Below are 19135 nucleotides of genomic sequence, written 5' to 3' on the forward strand. Positions count from 1 at the left end.
TATAACTGAAGATATGATACATTTGCATCAAATCGTGCAAAAAAAAAAACGTGAAATTTGATGCATTTTTGTACATGAAACCTGCCTTCGGACATCCACCTCTCTTTCAGTTATATCGTAATTGTCTCAGAGAATGATATTACGTGGACATGATAGGGAACCATGCGATTGAATTAACCTCGGGCCTCCAAAGATATAAAGCCAGCCCTTCGTTCACATGCTCCTCTCAACACATTACTTACCCACTGTAGTTTCTGGGATATCGCTAAGTCATGTGGAACACAACTAGGGTTGTCTATCACAAGCAGCCTAATTGGGAGAGTCCTGCGTATCTAAACTTCAACTTATATACATAGTATCTTAAGCTACGGATATATAGTACAGTAAATGGATTCAAACATTTCATAAATATTACTTTCTCGTTTTTTTGTGTACTAAGCCTGAATAATTATACCACGAAGTTGACTGGTATGTTGGATATCTAAGTATTAACTAACCATAGCTAAACCATAACCAAGTTGGTGTCACGAAAATTCTGATAAGAAATTTTGCAGAGCTTGTTTCTATTGCACTTTAATAACAAATAGGCTAATTGCGACAGATAGATAGTTAAAGACTTAATAATTTGATTTTAGCCTCAATTGAGGTTTGCTTATATCGTATTACAATACACCTAACAAACATTAATATTCCCTTTTTGTGTGGCACAATATCATAAAAGTGCAACAAAGAGAGAGATAAACTTTCTTTTCTTTTATGCATGTTCCATTTTCTGCCACCAGGTTTATTTTTCATCTTAAACCCATTTTTATCTGTCTTCCCTGTTTGACTACCTTTGCGTAAATAAATTAAAGTTTCCTGTGTTACTTTTCTTGTGTCTGCTTATTGCATGATGCCATTTTCTTTCATGACACTGATTTCACTCTATTACCGGTACTCTGTATTCATTCTTTTATCTTCTTTCTAAATTTTTCAGTCATTGCATCCTAAGTTATTTGTGTTTTCTTTTGCTATATCTTTACTAGTACATTGGCGTACATAATATTTTATGCAATTATCTCATAATTTATTACAATGATACCGATCTTCGTTATTTCAGAACTTTTCTCTTCTCTTTCATTGACAAATACATTATTCAGCCTTAGTCTTTGCGAAGGCTCTCTCTTATTCCCTCGTATTATTTTCTTTTTACATTTTTGTCCGACATGCTGCTGCTTCTCAGCTTACTAATAAGTAAAATTGGAAGTGTACTGTTGTGTGCTCTTTCGTTTTATCCGTCAACGATAGAAAACCCCTTGATCTACAAGAGATACAAACAAAATATGGTCAGTTGGCAATGTTTGTAAAAGCAGCAATGATTATATCGGTACGACTATTAGCTTTCTTCAAAGATATCCTTCTCTCGATGCCAATTTGTAGCGTAGTGTTTACCAAAACTTCTTAATTCATCTTTGTAATTGCAAATATGACAGTTTTTTTTTTACTTTTGCATGCCTGGTAACCATGCAATTACTCCCTGCGCTGTATGTCATGCATCAATATGTGCCGTATAATAGGATTTTAATATACAGAAATAAGATCATGTCGTCTCAGACTTAAGCACGACTAATAAAACAAATTGCACATTTTATATCATCTAAGAATTGCCGTTGCTATGGATAAGGATATTGCAAAGAACTGGAGAACTCTGATTGATGGATAATTTTGACAAAGCAGCTGTCTATAATATCATCTATCTCAAGTTTCGTCCAAGTATGTTCTTGATATTGTTTCCTTCAATTAAGATTAGCTGTATTCCGTAACAAATGCTAACATAAACGAGAAAGCGATTCTTTTGACATCGATTCGAATATCCACCACCACTCTTTCGTTTTGTTGTAGTTACCTACCTATAAGGATATGCCCAATTGATTCAAGATCATTTGTTTTACGACTGAAATCCAACTCACTTTTACTAGTGACTATGTCGCCCGAAGTTGTAGCATTACACCGACAAAGAAAAATTTCAGTTCTCACACCGAAGACAAGTGCTTCATAAAGACAGAAATGGTGGAAGTTTTAAATAACTGAATTTCAGGTTTTATACCCAATAGGAACAAATTTAAATAGTCCCAGTCTCGGTTAACCTTTCTGCGCATAAAGTTAACTTAAAACACCATTTGACATTGGCCTTCAGCGAATAAGTGTGTTTTGCAAGTAATTACGTTACATAGTGGAAAATTCCGCTCCGAGTAAAACGGGTCGAGACGTGGAACGGAACTTACGTATACCCATCTATGCTGGAATTTCCCCTCAACGTTTCTCTGCTAAAGTGCCCTGAAATCAAATGAGAGTTTTTTCTTCCCGCACGGGGAAAAATGACGCTGAGAGTTTCCAAGTAGCATCTCTCGAGCGAGACAGTGCGAGCTATAAATAGCTCTTCAAGAGCATATCAATCACAATGCCACGGCGAGCGAGGCTCCATGCTGCCTTGAGCAAGTGCACAGCGCGTCCCAGTTCACCTGGAGAAACAAATTGAAGTTGTGCTTCACTTTCGACGATCTTTTTCGAACCAGAACAATGATGGAAAATCCATCGCGCACGACATTTTTTTAACAGATTTATGACAAAATATTTAGTCATATCCAAAACAATCCACATTTAAATTGCGTTAGTAATGGATGTGACAGATATCCGGAAAAAATTTCATTTGCTTGATTTCTTTAAAAAATTGAAAAAATATGAACCTTTTTTTTTGGGGGGGGGGATCTCCCGCGGGAATTTTTACGACATTGTCCATGTATAAAGTGGTTCTAGGGGGTATCTAGATACTTATATCACTTCCAGTATGGCCTCGATCAAGAATAAATGGAACCCTACTTCAAAACCACTTATGTGCCTTCATGGCACGGTGAAATGCACCGGGGTTAAAGTTTACTTTTTGAAATAATATATTACTGTGGCCGGCACAAGTAGGAAACCTAGTAGAATCTACTGTGTACAAACATCAGGGAGAGAGCAATATTTTTAACGATTTTTTATATTGTGATTGAATTTGTTCACCTCTCTCTCGTTCCTCAATTTGTATTTTGGTTGCCTAACGAAGTTTTTTTTCTGTTTAGGCTAACCTCGACGATGATAATGAATATTGTTGATCAGACTGATGAAGGAACGAATACAAAGGAACAGTGACTGGTAAATTGAAGTAATTTTTGCTATACACTTTCTTAAGTAACGATGTTTAGACTATTTGATTGTATTATGTGACAATTCATATATAGTGAAACGAGGCTGCGATAAATAACCACGTATGTATAAATAAGTCATAAGAACGCCTACATTCGCAAATGTCTATCCAACGACATTGAAAAGGGCATTTCATTTCCTTCACCTTGAAAGCTAGTTTTCAGTGACCGAGCGTGTTAAGTGATATCACCACCGATGGTTCAAGGTTCGAGTCCAGACCTTGGCATTTGTGTTCCTTTGTGAGTGCCCCCTTCATCAATTGCATCATTTATCCTCATCATCGAAAGAGACGTAAAAGTTGCACAAAATAGAAATCATTGTAGTTACAGTAGTTCTCCAGTCACTATGAGTGAAATGTGAATTCCAAATTCAAAGAATCTGACAATTATCAGGGAAGTCACTTTGTACGCGTTACATCGCTGGATGAATAAGGTAAGGATGTTTCTTTCACGCTGACCCAGTAAAATACCAGTTGCTTTCCTTCTCTCGCAGCAGGCTATATGAAGTTTAGGATTAATGCAGAACTGACGGTAGACTGGCATTTTCCGCCCAAGTAATTCTGAGGAGCTGCCGCCGGGTGCATGCATTGTTGATTCCACATTGTTGCAGCGGCGCTCATATCTACTGAGCGACCGTATCTTATTTGGACAGCCGTGAATTTTTCATGCGCCGGTGCATCAAGTGACCGTCGGCTGGAGCGCCTTTGCGAAAAGAAAAGTTTCCAAGAGAGTGGGCGAGTTGAAGGATGGGATGTTGAGGCCAGGAATGCAGAAAGTTAACCCGAGCCTACTAGAAGTATTAAGTATCAAGGGATCGTGAAAGTTCCGCAAATTCCAACTAGTCAAACTTTCACAGCCTCTACTAACTTTGTCCAGAGATGGAAGTAACATTGTAGATATTACTTATTGGGTCTGAACATTATTGCCTAGATTCGAGCTTACACAACGTTAATTTGTAGCATCATGGTCGAAAACTAAGCATTTGTATTCGAGACATTTGTTTGTGAAGGACGTCACTGCACAAATCATGACGAGAGCAGATTTTCAAAAATCTTTTCATCTGTAAAAAGGCTTACAAAGAAATTTGCAACTTAAGTACCCTAGCTACGGCCGGCCCCCGGGGCGGAGTGGTTTGCACATCGCGCTGCAACGCCAGGGTTCTCGGGTTCGAATCCTGGTTTGGGCATGGACGTTTGTGATGTCTATTCATCAATTTCATCATATCATCACTTATCCACATCTTCGCAAATTAGCCAAAAGTGGCACAAGAAGCGAAGTAAAATAAATCAAATCAAATCAAACCACACCCTTCGGTTGTTTAGCAATCGCAAGGTAGAATGATCTCTAACTTTCCGCTTTCACATGTTAATGAAACTTTAACATAAGTTCAGTGTAGGTCACAAAAGAGATTTATACTCATATATTGTCATATCTTTTAAACGTCACGAAATAAAATTCCAATACAATACGATACTACTCCTTACGTTTCTGTAAATGTTCACCATTAGTCTGGCGGGCAAAAAAAGTAAAGAAGATTTCCATGTTTCCTTGAGCAGAGATAAGGCGCGTGCTTGTAGCAAGCACCAAATCCTCAACTTCTTTGATCAGTGACCTTCACTGGCAGAGTGACTCACAGCAGGCCTGTGCTCGTTCCAGTGTGCGTATAAAACAGGTATTTTTTTTCGTTTGCTGATTGTATTGGTTTTTTGAGTTGGTGTTTTAAGTCCACTTTATGCACAGTAAGGCTAATCGGGACTGGACCTACAGTTTAAAGTGGGATCCGAACCACTTGTGCCTCCACCGGGTATCGAACACGGGACCCCTTGATTACAAGGCAATGACTCTACCACTGCGCCATGGGGGAGGCCCTCTGATTGTATTGTTCCAATCCACAGTTCTATCAAGCTAACAATATAATATTTTCGTAAAATAAGTAGTAATCAAGTTGTATACATTATGGTCTTTCTCCAGAGTGTTATTGCCTTGCCTGCTATTTGCACGCGGGAGATGGGGGTGTTGTAAACATTTCTGAACCCAAAGGTCGAGCACAAAGAAAAAGTCGTGTAAGCATTGGAGGTAATAACAAGGAAATAGATGTTGTATGAAATGCTGGAATAAATTATATTAGAATATTTTTCTATAAAAACAGTTTTCATCATACATAGGGATCTCAGATCACTCTTCAGAGAAACGTAGGACATATTGTCTCAAAATGTTGGACATGAACGCATTTGCAGTAAATATATTAGGTTACTAGGGCGTATTAACATATAACGAGAATATGAAAAAAATCTTCTGCTCAAAAATTAATGTTCAAGTGAAGTGTTGAGTTCAAATTTCCCCAACTGCTAATTAATAGCACGGCCGTATCTGATTTCATCTTGTGTATGCAAGATGGAATGTTTTTCATGGAGACGGGGCCAGGAAGGGAAAACAATCCATGATTCTGGACGGAGCAAGTTCACAATTTCGTAAACGAAGTCGGTAAGTTCTTGCTTATTGAAATGTAAAGACTACTATACACTGGGAGAAACCAGAATTCTGTGACTTATTTCTCAAAGAACTGTTTATATAATTTATGGAATGAAACTTGTTACTTCAAACAAATTACAGACACTTATAGTATCGAAAAATTTCACAAAGTAGCATTTTTATACATATATCCGGACTTTTCCGGATCTAGAAAATCGGGAAGTAATTTCTGAGTTAGGATTGGAATTTTTTTTTCAAATATCCAGTAGCAATGATGCACACTCTTTGTTTTAAGCATACTTCTCCGAGGAAACGTTAGCTCAGACTTCCATCAGATTTTCTGTTTCTCCATCTAATTTGAATTTACGTGACGTCCAAGATATAAGACATTAGTGATTTCTTTCAAATTCCTTCCGGAGGCCAGACACAACTCTAAAATGTAGGACACTTCCGGAAATAAGAGTGCTTCTTATAGTCCCTTTTAATTTTATTTAGCGTCGTTTTTCTGTCAGCTTTTTTCTAATCGCGACGACGAGGATGAGTGACATGATGAAATTAATGAAGGGACATTCACAATGAACACCCATACCCACGGCGGGATTCGAACCCAGGACATCAGATATCGTAGAGTACTGTGCAAAGCAGTTCGTCAGGGACGAAATTCTTATAGCCCTAATCATTCCATAAGCATTTTTCCCATCTTTAACTACGAACGAAACTCAAAAAAGTATCTAAATAAACAGTTGCCAGTTCACACTCTAACCGTCAAAAAACATATGCATGTGAAAATGCAGTATAATAATTTTTTTTTAGGTGTGATTTATTATTGCATATTAAAGATATACATTAGTGATAAAAATGAAGGAAGTAGAGGAACAACTCCAATGAAACACTCATGTCTTATGGAGAATTTGCATTACTTGCCGAACAAGGTTCCGAGTTCGAGTCCAGACCAAAATAGGTTCAGTGTGTATGTTAATTTTAATGTAATCATAAATCGTCGTCATGAATAATTCAACTACAGAGGAAGAAAACTGAGGCAATTACTAATAAAAACAATAACAAAGCAAATTTGATCTTAAAGCCCTGGCTTTATGCTACATATTCCATCACGGGGACTGGCACTTTACGCAGGTGTAGACACGCTTCGTACAATTTGATGATATGGCGATTACATAATAGATGTGCATGAATCATGCATGCAGCCACTTAACTAGATCCCTCCCTCAAAATTCCCATTTTGTTACTAAATTCTAGATTAGCATAATATCACGTAGTTTACCTATAGAATCCAAATTCTCGAAAAGGCATGAGTGTTTCATTGGGGTTGTTCCTCTACTTCCGTCATTTTATCACTAATATCTTTCTTTAATATACAAAAATAAATCACAACTACCTAAACATAAATATTAGATTGTATTTTCACATGCATATGTTTCTTGACGGTTAGAGTGTGAATTCGCACCTGTTTTATTTAGATTCTTCTTTTTGTTTCGTGTGTAGTTAAAGATAAGAAAAATTCTTGTGGAATCATTAGGGTTATAAGAATTCCGACCATGGCGGACTGGTTAGCACAGTGCGCTACGATGTCTGGTGTCCTGGGTTCGAATCCAGCAGTGGGTATGGGTATTCTTTGTGAGTGCACCTTCATCAATTTCATCATATCATTAATCCGCATCGTCACGATTACCAGAAAGTGACAGAAAACGACGCTAAATAAGGAAATAAAAATAAGCTATAAGAAGCATTCTTATTTCCGGACGTGTCCTACATTTTAGAGTTGTGTCTGACCTCCGGAAGGAATTTGAAAGGAATCATAAATGTCTTATATTTTGGGCATCACGAAACTTCAAATCATATTGAGAAACAGAAAATCTGAGGGTTCCTTGGGGAAATATGCTTAAAACAAAGAGGATGCACAGTTGCTACTGGATGTTTGAAAAAAAATAATTCCAATCCCAGCTCAGAAATTACTTCCAGATTTTCTAGATCCAGAAAAGTATGTATAAGAATGCTTACTTTGTGAAGTTTTATCGATACTATAAGTGTCGGTAATTTGTTCGAAGTAACAAGTTTCATTCCAGAAATTACGTAAACAGTCCTTCTTGGAGAATTAAGGCACACAATTCTGGCTTTCCCAAGTGTATAGAAGTCTTTTAAATTTCAATATGGAAGAACTTCCCGACTTTGTTTAGGAAATTGTGAACATTTTCTGTTCCGAATGTGTGGATTGTTTTCCCATCCGGACCCCGTCTCGATGAAAAACGTTCCGCCTTGCATACACAAATTGAAATCGCATACGGCCGTGCTATTAATTAGCAGTTGGTGAACTCAACACTTCACTTGAACATTAATTTTTGAGCTGAAGATTTGTCACATTCTCGATATATGCTAATATGTCCTAGTAACCTATTATATTTACTGCAAATTCGTTGGAGTCTAACATTTTGAGACAATATGTCCTACTTTTCTCTGAAGAGTGGTCTGAAATCCCTATGTATGATGAAAACTGTTTTTACTCAATTTCTAATATAATTTATTCCAGCATTTACTTCAACTTCTATCTCCTTGTTATTTATTACCTCCTTTGCTTACACGACGTTTTCTTCGTGCTCGATCTTTGGGTTCAGAAATGTTTACAACACCCCCATCTCCCGCATGCAAATAGCAGGCAAGGCAATAATACTCTGGAGAAAGACCATAATGTATACAACTTGTTTACTACTAATTTTACGAAAATATTATATGTTAGCTTGATAGAACTTTACTTTACTACTAGATATTTGCATGCTAAGATTTAGAAAGTGCTACAGTGGAGGAATTAAGAGTTATTTCGGAGACAAAGAATCGGAGAATGGAGTAGTGGGAAAAGGATCACTTCACATGTTCGAATTATAACCTCCCCCCCCCCACACACACAGGATATCGGCCGTGGTTCTTATAACGAAATATAACATGTATGAATTGTGCCAAGAAAGATTGGAGCCTATTCACATCCCTACGGAACTTGGAAGAAAGTCCACGCAGAGATTAGAAAGTTCTGTTAAATAAAATGGGACTTATAGTAAATTAAAAAGCAAGGTGCTGCCTTCTGCTTTGTACCAAGCAATGAAGGCCTGTAGGGGGTGTGGAGTTAGGGGCCCACACGTTCTTGATCATGGCCGAAGGCGGGGTTGATGTAATCAGCACCACGTCCCTGACCGCCTTTACCCCCCTGAGTTTCCTCCAGGTACCCACTTTATACGACGGTGAGTGGGCGCCGGAGCTGCTTGAACAGGTGGACAGAATCCCGATTCTCTCCCGTCGAGATCGAACCCAGATCTCTCGCATGATAATCAAACGCCCTAGCGACTAAGCTATCGCGGCATATATAGTATAGTAGTCTTTGTAATTAAGGCAAGAATTATTTTAACGTTTCGTTCAACATTTTTAGGCGAATCAATTTCGGACATATAAAGTGTAGCTCTTGTCGGTTCTGCGACTTGGCTTGAGAGCAGGCGATTTTCTGACGAACAATCAAAACTTTTATTGTTTATTCTTCAGTATACATCCTTCCTAAGTGAACAGACGTGTTTGCACGGTCGTACAGTCTCTGGATGCCGTGGTAGAAGTCACCTTCGGGAATCGAGTGTAAAACACGCGTCACGCCCTTCTGAATGTCACAAACAGAGTCGAAAACATGGCCTTTCAAAGAGGATTTTTATTTCGGGCACAGAAAATATTCCGCCGGTGCTAAGTCCGGCGAATAAGGGGGGTGATCTAACACAGTCACATTTTTTTGGCCAAAAACTGCCTGACAGTAATGGCGTTGTGCGCAAGGGCATTGTCGTGCAGCAGGAACCAGTCATTGGAGGCAGACATGGCCGGTCGGACACGCCGAATCCTTTGAAGAAGGAATCCGCTATCATTCTGAGCAACAGCTGGCGGTTCTCAAGAAGCAATTGTCGAACTGCATCGATGTTCTGTTCATTTCGACGCTCAACTGGACGGCCGGCCACTCCTGGGATCGTCTGCAATATCGTCTCGTCCGTCACGAAAGCGTCCATACCATCGGAACACATTCGACCGGGATAATGCTTGATCCCCGTAAGCTGCATTTATCATCTCAAGGGTTTCTGTCGCCGTTTTACCGGCTTTGAAACAGAGCTTAATCGCTATTCGTTGCTCCTCACTCGGATTCATGACGGGCAACTTTGATACAACTCTGTACAATCGCACAGGGCACAGACACTACCACACTCGCGTACGCCAAACACTGCATGCAATGACTTGACACCCATTGCTAACTGCTTCCGTACTTGGCCGGTGTATGGCTCGCCTGACAGTTGCATAGCGCTAAATGTCTTAAAACTTAGTAGACGCACTGTGTATACGTATATCAGGAAAGTAACTTCTCGAAATTATACAAATTGTCTTGAATTTCTCCTTAAATAAATGGAAGCTTATCTTTTATTTCAACGAAAGTCACTCACCTTTATCTACTAATAATAATGGTGACTAATATATTGAAAGAAAATTACCATTTCAGTGTTAGACGTTGAACTTTAAAAGAAAAATCCACTACGTTTCCTGTGAGCGAAGTCGTCCAGGACCCACTCTTAACCGAGATGTAGAAAAGCGACGTAAAATAATAGAAACAACAGACAAAGTAGAGTCTAGTTTAAAAATTCTAACTATTGCACAGTACATTTTCGTATCTCAAACAGAAATTTCCTTTTCAAATGGTTGATAACGTCGTTCTGAACTACAGGCAATGCAGTGCCATAGATTAGATGGGTGGCCTAGAGCGCAGGGAAAAAAATATACGAGTATGTAGGGGACTGGCAGTCAGGTAGTTAGGAGATCTTGAGGATAGGACGGCACTGAAGAAGCCGCCGGGTAGCGTGATTCATGCTTGAAATATCTATTTTTTTGGCTAGGAATATCTGTTGTTATATAATTAGTTTTCGTCATATATAATTTGATGGTGGTATCTAAAAGGTTACTCTTTCTGAAGATACCCAGTGTAAACTTCAGTTCCACGTAGTACAGCGTGGACTGCGTTTTGCAGACTATCGAGGCTCTAGCGTCTGGACTCACAGCCTGTGGCCTGTGCTGTGTTATGTCCATGTGTATTGTGATTGTCCGTTCGCCAACAACCAATTTGGTGATACTACAGTTCTTATTGTGTAGAAGCTTCTGTACAGCAACAATATTTTTAGTCACGTTATGATTGGCTACCTTTTTTTTTTTTTAAATCCTCGGTTAATCATCAGGTGAACCTTTATTTCTTTCATTCCTCTTGCCAAGAAAGTCAAGATGCAATAACATGATGCATTGTAAAGTATCAGTGCGATAAGTTTTGCATGTTAGGCCTGAGTACATGGAATGAAGTTCTGCACTGCCGAGGCTGAAGCAAGATTGGATAAATTTGATGAATGGTGAACGTGATTCGACATTCAACAATTTCTGCCACCGAGCTCATGCTGTTATATCTTTTATACAGTACACAAGTTTTATGTGATCAATGTGCGACATCTATGTGTGTCGTAACGCCAATCCGAGCACCTGCTCTAAACGCTCCTGAAAGCTGATTGCTCCAGACCGAAGCTCTCCAATCAGGGGATCAGCCATGCGCATAATGGAATAGGAAGATTACGATTAATGAAAGACTGTAATGGCACGGTCAACAACACGGTTGCACTGCGACAGTGTCCAGGTCGGGGTAATCCCATTATTAATTACATGCGACAACATGATTTGTACTGACGTAAACACGCTGAAAAAGAAAGATGCGATATTGGACACAGTGGAACATGGAACTATGACTAGAAAACGGGATTTGGGCCTCAATAACTGGGAACCCCAGCAGATGCAGCAACAAGCAAGTTAACGATAAAAGTTGAATCTATCAATAGCACAGCACCAATCAATGACGGATTATAAAATTCCACAGCAAATTGAATATATTTTTGAATGTCACTATGTGTTTGAGATTCATTATTTTGCTCCAAATATGCATTCTGTTTTTTCCAAAATGTCCTCACAATTTCCATTATTATTTTATTTTGCACATTGTTTTCTTACATAAAAGTGTAACCTTGAACTGTACACTTGGCGGCTCTTTGGAATTGTTCACCTCGTTATATCATGCTTAGAAATGAAAAAGAAATACATTATGTAGGTATTCTTTGCATTTTAAATCTCCTTAGTATACAAATGCAGATCCTATGTTCTATATAATGCGTATTGTTATCAAAGTAAAACCTCATTTGTTGTGCTTTACATTGAATTGGAGTTCTCTACGCAAACTTCTGTTTGCAAATTTTACACTTAACCATTTACCATCGTTTCTTTGTTTCCTTCTTGTTACTTCTCTAATATACTATTAGTGAAAATGGTCGACGAACTGCTGTAATAGACAAGGAAACAATACGTTGGACCAGGACAATCGGTCACGTTACTAAAGGAAGTTGATGGGTTTATGTGGAATTCAGGGTGAAGTAGTTGCTAAGATCGAGATTTGAAGAAAATAGGAAAACACCGACACGTAAAATCCGTGACAAAGAAATCTGGAAATATATTTTTTTTCATGGTGGTTGCGGTAAACGCGGTTTAAAATTACTTACGTGAAATTTAAAAGATTTCGTAATTCCGTGTTGCACAATTTAATGGTTCAATCCTATTAATTTCGAAGATCCACTGTCTTCATTCACAAAAGGGTACGGCGTTTGAAGCGGAGATGGTACCGCGTCAGTACATTGTTTGTTCCCGGGCGGCGGTGGTTGCGATTTTTCCCGTTCGGCAGCACTGGCGCGCGCATCTTGGTTTGCGTCGTCTGCTTCCTGTTGTCCGGTGGCGTTGCCAGTTGGGGGTTGGGGGGCTGGGCCGTGTTGCTCGGTAATGTGCCGTTCCTGTTCCCCACGTGGCTGGAGGGGGGTCGAGTATGTGTATAGCATCTTTTCTTTTTCAGGTCGGGGATCTTTCTGAGGACAGGGTGCCAAGTTGGGTGTGCTTGTCCATTGTCCAGGTTTAGTGCTGGTTTCTGCTGGATGATAGCATGGGTTTCTTTGATGGTGTTTTCTATGACAGAGCCGGTTGGGTGAAGTATGGATACGGAGGAGATGGTGTGGTTAGTGGAGTGGAGGTGTTGGGAGAGGCCTGATTTAGGTGTGTCGTTTTTGGAATCTTTTACATGTTCGTTAATCCGTTCTTGGACGGTGCGGATGGTTCTGCCAATGTAGGTGTTGTGGCATTGGCATGTGGTCTTGTAGACACCGGGGGATGCAAGTTTGGGTAGGTAGTATCTCTTGAAGTTGGGTAGTGCCCTTCCGATTTGGGATATGGGTTTATGTGCTACTCGGATGTTGAAGGGTTTGAGGGCCTTGGCAAATTTTCCAGATGTGGTGGGGTGGTATGGAAGGGCGATCCATTTGGGTTTAGGATTTTGGTTCGGGTTATCTCTGTTTTTTGGATGTCTGAACTGGGTTTCTGTTTTTGCGCACCACATGGATAGTTGGCGCTCGGTGTAACCGTTGTTTAGGCCTATTTCCGTTACGCACGCTATTTCATCTTGCAGGTCATCTTCTGTGCAGCTGTGTGTGAAGGCTCTTCTGTAAAAGTTCATCCATACTCCAGCTTTCTGTTTTGGTGGGTGGTTGGATTTTGCATGGATATACTGGGTGCCCGAACCTGGTTTCCTGTATACGGATGTGACGAACTTGTCTTGGAGTCGTCGGATGCTGAGGTCGAGAAAGTTGAGGCGGCCATTTTGTTCCCTTTCAACGGTGAAGTTTATGTTGGGATGTATGTTATTGAGGGCAGTTAGGAGAAGGGTTAGGTCTTCTTCCTGTTTGTAAATGACTATGGTGTCATCTGCATATCTTTTGTATCTTATATGAGCAAACTCTGGTTGGGTGAGAATTGACTTCTCGGCCACATGCAGCACTATGTTGGATAGGGGTGCAGAAAGGGGGTTGCCCATCGCTAGGCCCCCTGTCTGGTGGAAGAAACTGTCCTCGAACTGGAAGTAGTTGTGGGTGAGGCAGGCTTGTAGAAGGTTGCAGATTTCATCAGTTACAAATGGAGGCGTGTTATTGCTGAGTAGCCAAGTTCTGGTGGAGTCAAGTGCAAGGCTGATCGGGATGGAGGAGTACATGTCCACTACGTCTATGCTGGCTAGTTTGCAGTTGTCGGCTTTGACAAAAGAGGTGACAAATTCTTTTGCCTCGAGGCTGTTTTTTAGGCAGTAGGTGAGTTTGTCATTGTGGGCGGTCAGTTTCTGGAGGAGCCATTTGGTTAGGTGGACACTTGGTTGATTGAAGCCGGCCACTATGATTCTCAAGGGGGTTCCTGGTTTGTGAGTTTTTGGTATGCCATATGCACAGGGAAGGCTGGGGTGGGTGTTCCTTAGTTTCTTCTTTTCACTATCTTGAAGGAGGGCACAGTTATCTATGGCTCGGCGGATGGCTGTATTGTATCTGCTTGTGGGGTCACGTTTCAGCTTTTTGTACCCGTCAGAGTTTAGTTTTGCTTGCATTTTGTCACTGTATTGGCCTTTTCCCATTATGACGTATTGATTACCCTTGTCCGATTTTATGCACCAACATTTGTTGTCCTGTAGCCACTTTCGGAATTCCTGTGTTGTGTTCCTTAGTTTATTGTGCACTGTGGGTTTATGTTTGCTAGTAGGTTGGGCGTGTTGGCGGAGGATGATGGAAGCACAGGTAAGGCGTACACACTCGGCATCTTGGTTAGTTTTCGTTGCAAACGCTGTTTTTTCGGCAGAGCAGATTAAGTCTAGGGAGGGGGGGAGTCATTTAGGAGGTTGAATTTGAGGCCGTGTTGGAGGAGGGAGTGGAATTCTGTCGGCACGGTGAGGTTGGTGAGGTTGATTATGGTGCTGGCGGGGGTGTTGGGGTTCACTGGTGTGGGGGTGAGGGCCGGAGGTTGGGCACCAAGGGTTTGCAGTTTCTGTGTTAGGATCGCTGTTTTCTTGTTTTGCGACGTTTTTAGCATGAAGTCGATGTTTTGCTGGGCTTTTTTCCAGTCGTCGGGGTTGATTCTCGGTTGTATGTAATCACGGAGGGAAGCACATGCTTTTTGAAGTGATGCTATTTCACGATATTTATCACTGATCACTGCACTCATTGCCCGTTTTTCGGCATTGAACACGACCTTCTTAACACTATAGCTGGTGGCGGGTGTTTTCCACTTGAGGAATTTCGGGATCACTTCACTGTTCCTGCATGCCTTGAGGAATGCAATATCCGCTTGTCGGGTTTGTATTTTCCTGATGTTACGCTCGTATTCCCGCATTTCCTTCCGTATGAAAGGTGTAGAATTCATGGTGGTTGCGGTAAACGCGGTTTAAAATTACTTACGTGAAATTTAAAAGATTTCGTAATTCCGTGTTGCACAATTTAATGGTTCAATCCTATTAATTTCGAAGATCCACTGTCTTCATTCACAAAAGGGTACGTCGTTTGAAGCGGAGATGGTACCGCGTCAGTACATTGTTTGTTCCCGGGCGGCGGTGTTGCGATTTTTCCCGTTCGGCAGCACTGGCGCGCGCATCTGGCGCATCAACCAGAGTTTGCTCATATAAGATACAAAAGATATGCAGATGACACCATAGTCATTTACAAACAGGAAGAAGACCTAACCCTTCTCCTAACTGCCCTCAATAACATACATCCCAACATAAACTTCACCGTTGAAAGGGAACAAAATGGCCGCCTCAACTTTCTCGACCTCAGCATCCGACGACTCCAAGACAAGTTCGTCACATCCGTATACAGGAAACCAGGTTCGGGCACCCAGTATATCCATGCAAAATCCAACCACCCACCAAAACAGAAAGCTGGAGTATGGATGAACTTTTACAGAAGAGCCTTCACACACAGACTGCACAGAAGATGACCTGCAAGATGAAATAGCGTGCGTAACGGAAATAGGCCTAAACAACGGTTACACCGAGCGCCAACTATCCATGTGGTGCGCAAAAACAGAAACCCAGTTCAGACATCCAAAAAACAGAGATAACCCGAACCAAAATCCTAAACCCAAATGGATCGCCCTTCCATACCACCCCACCACATCTGGAAAATTTGCCAAGGCCCTCAAACCCTTCAACATCCGAGTAGCACATAAACCCATATCCCAAATCGGAAGGGCACTACCCAACTTCAAGAGATACTACCTACCCAAACTTGCATCCCCCGGTGTCTACAAGACCACATGCCAATGCCACAACACCTACATTGGCAGAACCATCCGCACCGTCCAAGAACGGATTAACGAACATGTAAAAGATTCCAAAAACGACACACCTAAATCAGGCCTCTCCCAACACCTCCACTCCACTAACCACACCATCTCCTCCGTATCCATACTTCACCCAACCGGCTCTGTCATAGAAAACACCATCAAAGAAACCCATGCTATCATCCAGCAGAAACCAGCACTAAACCTGGACAATGGACAAGCACACCCAACTTGGCACCCTGTCCTCAGAAAGATCCCCGACCTGAAAAAGAAAAGATGCTATACACATACTCGACCCCCCTCCAGCCACGTGGGGAACAGGAACGGCACATTACCGAGCAACACGGCCCAGCCCCCCAACCCCCAACTGGCAACGCCACCGGACAACAGGAAGCAGACGACGCAAACCAAGATGCGCGCGCCAGTGCTGCCGAACGGGAAAAATCGCAACCACCGCCGCCCGGGAACAAACAATGTACTGACGCGGTACCATCTCCGCTTCAAACGCCGTACCCTTTTGTGAATGAAGACAGTGGATCTTCGAAATTAATAGGATTGAACCATTAAATTGTGCAACACGGAATTACGAAATCTTTTAAATTTCACGTAAGTAATTTTAAACCGCGTTTACCGCAACCACCATGAATTCTACACCTTTCATACGGAAGGAAATGCGGGAATACGAGCGTAACATCAGGAAAATACAAACCCGACAAGCGGATATTGCATTCCTCAAGGCATGCAGGAACAGTGAAGTGATCCCGAAATTCCTCAAGTGGAAAACACCCGCCACCAGCTATAGTGTTAAGAAGGTCGTGTTCAATGCCGAAAAACGGGCAATGAGTGCAGTGATCAGTGATAAATATCGTGAAATAGCATCACTTCAAAAAGCATGTGCTTCCCTCCGTGATTACATACAACCGAGAATCAACCCCGACGACTGGAAAAAAGCCCAGCAAAACATCGACTTCATGCTAAAAACGTCGCAAAACAAGAAAACAGCGATCCTAACACAGAAACTGCAAACCCTTGGTGCCCAACCTCCGGCCCTCACCCGCACACCAGTGAACCCCAACACCCCCGCCAGCACCATAATCAACCTCACCAACCTCACCGTGCCGACAGAATTCCACTCCCTCCTCCAACACGGCCTCAAATTCAACCTCCTAAATGACTCCCCCCCCCTCCCTAGACTTAATCTGCTCTGCCGAAAAAACAGCGTTTGCAACGAAAACTAACCAAGATGCCGAGTGTGTACGCCTTACCTGTGCTTCCATCATCCTCCGCCAACACGCCCAACCTACTAGCAAACATAAACCCACAGTGCACAATAAACTAAGGAACACAACACAGGAATTCCGAAAGTGGCTACAGGACAACAAATGTTGGTGCATAAAATCGGACAAGGGTAATCAATACGTCATAATGGGAAAAGGCCAATACAGTGACAAAATGCAAGCAAAACTAAACTCTGACGGGTACAAAAAGCTGAAACGTGACCCCACAAGCAGATACAATACAGCCATCCGCCGAGCCATAGATAACTGTGCCCTCCTTCAAGATAGTGAAAAGAAGAAACTAAGGAACACCCACCCCAGCCTTCCCTGTGCATATGGCATACCAAAAACTCACAAACCAGGAACCCCCTTGAGAATCATAGTGGCCGGCTTCAATCAACCAAGTGTCCACCTAACCAAATGGCTCCTCCAGAAACTGACCGCCCACAATGACAAACTCACCTACTGCCTAAAAAACAGCCTCGAGGCAAAAGAATTTGTCACCTCTTTTGTCAAAGCCGACAACTGCAAACTAGCCAGCATAGACGTAGTGGACATGTACTCCTCCATCCCGATCAGCCTTGCACTTGACTCCACCAGAACTTGGCTACTCAGCAATAACACGCCTCCATTTGTAACTGATGAAATCTGCAACCTTCTACAAGCCTGCCTCACCCACAACTACTTCCAGTTCGAGGACAGTTTCTTCCACCAGACAGGGGGCCTAGCGATGGGCAACCCCCTTTCTGCACCCCTATCCAACATAGTGCTGCATGTGGCCGAGAAGTCAATTCTCACCCAACCAGAGTTTGCTCATATAAGATACAAAAGATATGCAGATGACACCATAGTCATTTACAAACAGGAAGAAGACGTAACCCTTCTCCTAACTGCCCTCAATAACATACATCCCAACATAAACTTCACCGTTGAAAGGGAACAAAATGGCCGCCTCAACTTTCTCGACCTCAGCATCCGACGACTCCAAGACAAGTTCGTCACATCCGTATACAGGAAACCAGGTTCGGGCACCCAGTATATCCATGCAAAATCCAACCACCCACCAAAACAGAAAGCTGGAGTATGGATGAACTTTTACAGAAGAGCCTTCACACACAGCTGCACAGAAGATGACCTGCAAGATGAAATAGCGTGCGTAACGGAAATAGGCCTAAACAACGGTTACACCGAGCGCCAACTATCCATGTGGTGCGCAAAAACAGAAACCCAGTTCAGACATCCAAAAAACAGAGATAACCCGAACCAAAATCCTAAACCCAAATGGATCGCCCTTCCATACCACCCCACCACATCTGGAAAATTTGCCAAGGCCCTCAAACCCTTCAACATCCGAGTAGCACATAAACCCATATCCCAAATCGGAAGGGCACTACCCAACTTCAAGAGATACTACCTACCCAAACTTGCATCCCCCGGTGTCTACAAGACCACATGCCAATGCCACAACACCTACATTGGCAGAACCATCCGCACCGTCCAAGAACGGATTAACGAACATGTAAAAGATTCCAAAAACGACACACCTAAATCAGGCCTCTCCCAACACCTCCACTCCACTAACCACACCATCTCCTCCGTATCCATACTTCACCCAACCGGCTCTGTCATAGAAAACACCATCAAAGAAACCCATGCTATCATCCAGCAGAAACCAGCACTAAACCTGGACAATGGACAAGCACACCCAACTTGGCACCCTGTCCTCAGAAAGATCCCCGACCTGAAAAAGAAAAGATGCTATACACATACTCGACCCCCCTCCAGCCACGTGGGGAACAGGAACGGCACATTACCGAGCAACACGGCCCAGCCCCCCAACCCCCAACTGGCAACGCCACCGGACAACAGGAAGCAGACGACGCAAACCAAGATGCGCGCGCCAGTGCTGCCGAACGG

At 42.0% G+C, this 19135-nt stretch overlaps 2 protein-coding genes and 1 long non-coding RNA gene across 6 annotated transcripts in view; 1 reads left to right on the forward strand and 2 right to left on the reverse strand.

Annotated features, from left to right (window-relative positions):
• The window catches only part of LOC145986842 (uncharacterized), a 42954-nt gene extending 28713 nt beyond the window's left edge, over nucleotides 1-14241 (reverse strand). The window contains exon 1 of the mRNA XM_083121318.1: nucleotides 13756-14241. Within this exon, the coding sequence (XP_082977444.1) occupies nucleotides 13756-14241 (486 nt within the window). The remainder of the gene's footprint in view (nucleotides 1-13755) is intronic.
• LOC146003493 (uncharacterized) overlaps nucleotides 1-19135 on the forward strand; it is a 319461-nt gene that overhangs the window by 282421 nt on the left and 17905 nt on the right. The window lies entirely within an intron of this gene.
• Nucleotides 1-19135, reverse strand: part of GluClalpha (glycine receptor alpha 1) — a 214783-nt gene that overhangs the window by 110185 nt on the left and 85463 nt on the right. The window lies entirely within an intron of this gene.

The sequence above is a fragment of the Lepisma saccharinum genome, chromosome 1, assembly GCF_977018435.1.
Source record: "Lepisma saccharinum chromosome 1, izLepSacc3.1, whole genome shotgun sequence".
Lineage (NCBI taxonomy): Eukaryota > Metazoa > Arthropoda > Insecta > Zygentoma > Lepismatidae > Lepisma > Lepisma saccharinum.